Genomic DNA, 7,274 nt, shown 5'->3' on the forward strand with positions numbered 1-7,274 from the left:
TATGTTTTTAATTTCATGAACAATTTATGATATTTTGCAAGTTTTTAATAATCTATCTTTCTCTATTGTGTAGGTGAAGTAGTAGAACATTATGGCTATGGTAGATGTGTAATACTATCGCATACCGTAAATTTGAGAAAGCAAATTTTCTCAAACCGTGTTTTCTCACATCGCAAACGCAAAGATCGGGTATAACTGCAATAAGCATTTTATACTTATTTGCCAACCCCGTACGAAGGACGGGTACTCTGCTAGTAAGACATAATTTAGGGATGTAAAGAAAAAGAAGACTTAAAAAAAAACTAATTTAATGTACACTAAGTCTGAAGCACTGTTGAACTGTCTGGCCTGAGTGCAAACATTTTCACACAATATAGTCCTTTTGGGAATTTTTTCTGAACTGCTTCTTTGATAACTTTCAGTCCGCCATCAGTGAACAGTTGTTTAAGCTCTTTCTCGTGTCTTGTCCTTGAAGAGTCTTGCTCATCGATGTCCCCTTCTTGGTTAGATGATAGATTTTCCTTCACCACAATAACACCATTTGGATTCAAGCTGTCTCTGTTAAAAAAATAAACAGTAAATAAATATGGTCTCTTTGCAAAAAAAAATTATAAATTATACCATTCATTGTGAATTTTACAGGGTAAAGTTTCTCTTATACATAAACCATCCTCTTAATCCTTTTACACAATGAGTATGTATGAATTGATGTTTGAAAAGTTTGCTCAACTAGAAGAATAACATGGTTTAGATTAATGCTGTGCCATGTTATGGGGTTGAATCTGCATGAGTTACCATGTTGCCTTTAATAGAGACATAAAATGTAGCATTTACCCAAGCATTCATGAATGAATTCAAAAAGCTTATAATGTCAGTAATATTAAAACTGTTAAGAGGGTTCCACCCGCAGGCTGTTTACCGCGTAAACTTGGTCCTATAAAAAAGAACCTCCTGGCATTATTAACCCTCCGAGTGTTATTTGTCGCTGCAGCGACACATAACACACTTTGTGTAGTGTTTTGTGTCACTGCAGCGACTCACAAACACTGTTTACGGCGAAGGCTCTATGACTGACAAAATCGGATTGAACTGGATCGAGTTAGGTACCGTTTTATTTGACAGATTCAGAGCTTTCTCCGGAGGTCTGTCTCTAAGCGCTATTCATTTTAGTTCCGAAAATATTGTAGCAGACAGCTGACGTGCGTATTTGTAAACAGCTTGGTTAACCTCGGACTGATGACTGATGTGTTTTATTACGTTTATCATTGTTTTAGTGTTAAAAATCAAAAGTAGTGATATACGTGGTGCATTATAAGAAGATTTAAGTGATTTTGAAGGGCTGGTTGATGATCCTGAAGAAGTAGGTAGTGATATTGATGTAAATTATCAGCCAGATTTCTAGCTATGGTTAGGCTATGCATTCTTAGCTAAACGCTATGTACTGAAATCTGTTTTTTGCCCATAACTCATTTATTTGCAAATCTACTTCCTTGTATTATTATATATATGTAATCCTCATAAAATTTAGAACAAAGTGGCTATTTTCAAATATTTATAGGCCTATAATTTATACAATTTCATTGAGCGCGAACTTATTTTTTTTTGAAAATTTTCCAAAATATTTTTTTTTTACCTAAAATTTTTTTTTTAAACAAATGTTCTTTATGTCTTATGTATAATATTGAAGCCCATGATTTTCCAAACAAAATGGTATATAGAACAGTATAATTAACATTGTTTTCAAGCTTCTCAGATCCGTTTTAATAAAACCTTGCAAATGAGCAAAAAATAGGCAGACATTAAGGCCAAAACAAGGGACACTTGGAGGGTTAAAGTGTTTATCGAGTTGAAATGAACTGTAAAATACCGTATTCACAAAGATCCAAACCATGCACTTGCTGAACTGAAACTTTGTAATTGTTTCTTTAAGTATTTACAAAATCATTTTGAAAATCCGTAAACTAGCCTTTTTTACATGCGATTTTAACTTCTAAATGACAGTTAAAAATTATTTGCTACACCCACTGCAGACTCTGATATGGAGCACAAAAAGCACACAATCATTGGAAACAAATTGGTTTTAGATTGTTGTGAGCTTGTACCGTAGAGGCATGTTCAGGAACATTAGCATGTTTAGGCACCATCTTTATTGACCGGATAGAACCCTCTTGACTGTTTAAAGGCTCTTATGTATCAAAACCCTTCAATACAATCTTCTAATAATAACATGACTATAATTTTTATCTTTTATAGGCTATCATAAAAAAACTTGATTAATAGGTAATTAGCTTTATCAGTAGTAGTTGTTAAGAACACATTTTAAAGTGTAAAATTGTTATTACAAATCATAAAATTGTAATTAACAACAGATTTATCAATTGCCTAACTATCTACAGTATAATGAAATTACCTGCAGGTCTTAAAGAATTTGATAAGGTCTTGGTTGGTTAGATGAGATAAAACCCACTGGCACCAAATCAGATCGTATTTCACACATGGATTGAAATCTTGCAAGCCTGAAAATTTAAACTATGAGAGCTGGTGGACAAATTATCTTTCATACCCTGGTTGTGTATAGATTAGAATTTCCATTAAGTTCCTGTCGCAGCCAAGCAAGCTTGCTCAAATATGAGACCAAATCGCGTTCCTTAATTATTTCATCCACTACTATTCTAGCGGATTTTCGCCAATATGGAAGGTTAAGTTCGGCAAAGTACTGGCACAACCTGTTTAAAGTTTTAGAGAAGAAGACCTAATTATATAGAGAGTCACAGTTATGAAGATTGTAGGTAGATCTAGGTAGGCTTTATTTGTGTTTTTTGTTTTTTTGTAGGCCTACGGTACTGTTAAATAAAAGTGATTTGTTTTATTAACGTGTAGACTGTACCAAATCTTTCCTATCTCAGAGGCATCAACTTCATTACAGTAGACTCCCCCTTATCCGGGCACCTTTTAACCGGACATCGGTTTAACCGGACTACACTCCACGGAAATGACATCTCTTTAACCGGACAATTTTTATCAGCACATTGGTTTAACTGGACTAAATCGGCATGAAGTGGGCGGTAGCCTACTGAAACAACTGTTCTCGTGAGAAAGATTTGAGACCAGTGATCACATGTCTAAATACAATGCTCTCCTAAATTTAAGTCGAATAACACCGTAAACGGTCCGTTTTAACGCGTTTTAGGGAACGTCGGTTTAACCGGAAAAACCGTTATCCGGACTGGCCTTGGTCCCGAGGAGTCCGGATAAGAGGGAGTCTACTGTAAGTTGTACTAAAACATTAAAAAAAAAATTGTAAAATGGTTAATTTAAAAAATGCTTGAATTTTTCTATCTATTTGAATCTAGCAAAACTTAAAGCTTAACCAATCTTTCTACTTACCAATGTTGTGATATACTCCAATTTTCTCATCATTTTGGATATAATTGCGAGCTTCGTCAATGAAGGGTTTTACTGGTTCTACTAAATCCACCTTTTTAAAATGGTGCATCAGCAAATGTTTAGTGATCCTTCCTATTCCTGCACCACAGTCAACTGCTGTTCCGTGATCAGGAGGATTCTTCAACTGAAAAAGAAATTGTTATTAAGTCTTTTGGTTATGAAAAACAGATTTTAGGTAATACTTGCAGTTTCTAAATTATTTTCATTCATTCATTCGTTCATGAAGTCATATAGCCTAGACCATTAATAGAATTGATAACTCGTAAATATTTCAAACGATTTTACAACAGAGTTGTATATCAAAGTTCTGGCTTAACGGGAATTCTCTATTTTAGAGGTAATCTAGTGTTTCAAAGCCACATTTAACCCTCCCAGTGTCAAACATCGATGCATCGATGGTAATGACACGCTCTGGGGTGTCAAGCGTCGATGCATCGATGGTAGTGCAGACGGTTACATATTGTCTTTTAACTCAGTCAATTTCAGTCCGATTTGGACTGGATTGATATCACTGTAAACAGCAGAAAACTGGCTTTCTTATGGTGTCTGTTTCACAACCTTACTTTTGTTTATCTGTTTCCAGATGTTTTGAGACAAAGACAATGTTTTGGTTCGGTTGCCGTGTTGCGTGTTGTTGTTGTTGTTTACAAGTTGTTTGTTACTATATTTTCTTTATTGAAAACTGATTTTTATCTGTTTAGACTACATAATTTAGATGTTCAAAATAATCAGTGATGACTAACTTGTTGGTTTGATGTGTTTGCAGTAATATATTTGAAGGTTATGTGTAATGGCAGTAAAGTCATTGTAATAGGCCTAGTGAGTGATACCCTACTTTCTAATAGGCCTACTTTCTAAGAAAAAGTACCCATATAGAAAAGGCAAGATTAGGGTAAGGGCAACAAGCAAAATTACAATAGACTCCAAAAATTCTTTTGGAGGCACCATACCAAATAATTACCTCCTAATTGTCCATGAGTGTATTAACCAAACTGCAGATTAACCAGGATCGCAAAAAAAATAACTAAACTTAAAAAGTATTCAAGATATCAAAATGAAATTTGGTATTCATAATTAGAATAGCAAAAGGAACACGTGAAAAAAATCATTAGAATCTAAGCACATGGGTGTCATTTTCATTTGTTGCTGGATGATTTGAAATGGATTGACCACTGCTGCCATTTTCACTGTGACCACTGATTAGCCTAAGATGCACAACCCAAGAGTTGATTATCTAAAATTTTGGGCGTATTTTATTTCTGAAATAAGTTAGCCTAATTATTTTAGGCCAATTACAGTACCGTGTAGTACTTTTAAAATGTTTTATTAAGTTTATTACCTAAACATGTATTAAACCTTAACTCATGTGCATTTAAAGTCAATGTTAGTTACGGTATCTCCCAGGCAATTTAGGTTAGTTTGGCATCCATCCACGATCACTCAGTCACTCATTAAGTTATTGTGGATACTCGGGAGTCTAAGTTAACTTACTTCTAATGTAAGCTACTTTCTTCCAGCAACTTGTCTTGTCGTATCTAGGCCTATTGGCCTATAAGTCAATAAAGTAAAATAAAATACTGCGGCGGCACTCCCGAGCCCGTTCAGCCGTGCGCAAGGTGATAGTATTTAAATGTTTTCGTCTTCGTCAGTGTCGTGTTTTGTGTTTTTATGTTTACGTGGTCTATGTTTCACAATGTAAATTATTTGATGCGGTTGCTACACCAACAATGCAACTAAGTACGTAACAACCTAGTGTAAAAGCGGAGCAGAAGATGACCTAAAGGTCGAAACGTGCGTCCTCCATAAACATACTGGATTGATTGACGTAAGTTGTTATTATTAAATGAAACATGATCAACTTAAGCCTAAATAATGTCTACATAGGCTATCTAATTAATTATCGAACCTGAAATAAGTTTTTAAGGAACATTTCTGAGCCCTGAAGGTCAGTGCTGGATATAAATCCAAAACCACCAAGCATTCCATTAACTGTGGGGGGTATATGGTTCCAGTAAGTGATTGCATCTTCATAGTTGATGTCCTGAATGGATTTTTCTTCGTCCTTCTCAACAACCCGATTCATTTTTACATACTCTACCAGTAAACTTCAACTGCTAATCAACACTTTCAAAAGATATATTCAAATTTCAACTTATGTTAATGTTACTTTCGAATACTAAAACTAACCTAACCTACAAACAAGGGCAATTTCAATTTCACTTCAGTTTCACTAGTTTCAGTTTCAGTTTGGTTGTTTTTTGTCTGCTCAGTGCTTAGTAGTCCGGTGCCGCACACGGGAGATTTTTCAGGTTCCGTTATGACATCACTACTTGCGGTACCACTTCACTTGCGTCACCGGTCCACGCTGACACCATCTGACACCGACACCGAGCTACAGCACGGTCACCTTTAACTACAGGCACAGCCACCTCTAATATATTAGAGTATTAGAGGTGATATTGTATTAGAGGCGGCTGTGCTACAGGCCGTGGCCGTGGGGTGTCATAGCTTATAATGTCATAGCTTATAATCGTGAATTTGTTCCATAGCTTATAATGTTGAAAATGTGGCATAGCTTATAATCGGTTATAAGCTATGCCACACTTTCACGAAAAATTATAAGCTATGCCACAATTTCTCTAAAACGTTATAAGGTATGACACATTTTCAGTTTCACAACTTATAATGGTCAAATAGTGGCGCAGCTTATAATTCCGATTCTGTTCTATAGCTTATAATCCTGATTTTGTGTCATACCTTATAATCCTGATTTTGGGGCATAGCTTATAATTGAAGAGAATGTTGCATTGTGGGAATGGCATCAGCTGCTCGCTTCAGTCAGGTCTACCATATATACGATATTTTATGGTAGGATACGATAATTATTGTAATTGACCGTACTGACAACTGCGATATCGTAATTTATAACCTAAACATTTATTTATTTAAATGTTTTAAACGATTTTTATACGAGAAATGGCAACAATTACATGCTATATGACAATGAAAATGCAAGAAATAATTATAGTGAGAAGTTAAAAGATATGAAAATGAAGTGAAGGATAACGGCATTGAAAATTAATGAATCTTGTCAATAGTCCGGCTGGTGTTGACAGAAGATAAAGAAGAGGAACAAAAATTATTAATAAATTAATTGTAAACATCAAAAAATTCCAAAACTATTGAGGTGTTGAAATCCAGTAAGTTGTGTTTTAATCCAATCCTGTTCCTAGGCCTTAAAGTAACAAAATGCAGTAGGCTATTATTTGCTTGAGTGTTATTAGGTTAAGTTAGTAGGTACAGTTGCCTAGCCTACTTAAGCTTAAGGTAGCTGTGACTCAAGTTACAGATTTCCTGTGACAGGCCCACTGAAACAATTAACTTAATAAAAATATCAGTGAATGTATTCAACGGCTGCACTTTATTTTACGTCCTACACTCATTCGAATGAAAATATCGATTATTAGATTGTTTCATTCGATATATCGTTTGGTTAGTTAGGTTAGGTTAACCTTACCTAACTAACCAAATGATATAACTTATCTAATAATCGATATATCGATCGATATTTTCATTTGAATGAGTGTAGGACGTAAAGTAAAGTGCAGCCCTTAAGTTTACGTCCTACACTCATTTGAATGAGTATTAAGTATTCGAGTAGGCCTATATTCGATATAAGTAGGCTATCAAGTTTGTATCATTTGTGTAACCTTAGAAATGGTAAGCGTGATAATACTGAGCCAAGAGATTTAACTTGGGTAGGCCTACAGTTTCTTAACTGGGCTACGCTAACTTAAGTTAATATATTTTATTGAACTACAGTATTG

At 34.9% G+C, this 7,274-nt stretch overlaps 1 protein-coding gene across 1 annotated transcript; it reads right to left on the reverse strand.

The window, feature by feature from the left end:
• Window positions 1–291: 291 nt before the first annotated feature.
• Window positions 292–5,653, reverse strand: LOC129001306 (alpha N-terminal protein methyltransferase 1-like). The gene is made up of 4 exons (XM_054428558.1): window positions 5,354–5,653; window positions 3,388–3,571; window positions 2,411–2,516; window positions 292–558 (listed from the first exon to the last, which is right to left on the reverse strand). Exons 1-4 carry the CDS (start codon window positions 5,528–5,530, stop codon window positions 318–320), a joined length of 708 nt encoding a protein of 235 aa, XP_054284533.1. The 5' UTR covers window positions 5,531–5,653; the 3' UTR covers window positions 292–317.
• Window positions 5,654–7,274: the final 1,621 nt, after the last annotated feature.

Source organism: Macrosteles quadrilineatus, unplaced genomic scaffold (assembly GCF_028750875.1).
Source record: "Macrosteles quadrilineatus isolate MER2022 unplaced genomic scaffold, UCM_ALF_1.0 Scaffold_8__2_contigs__length_117827958, whole genome shotgun sequence".
In the NCBI taxonomy this organism is placed as follows: Eukaryota; Metazoa; Arthropoda; class Insecta; order Hemiptera; family Cicadellidae; genus Macrosteles; species Macrosteles quadrilineatus.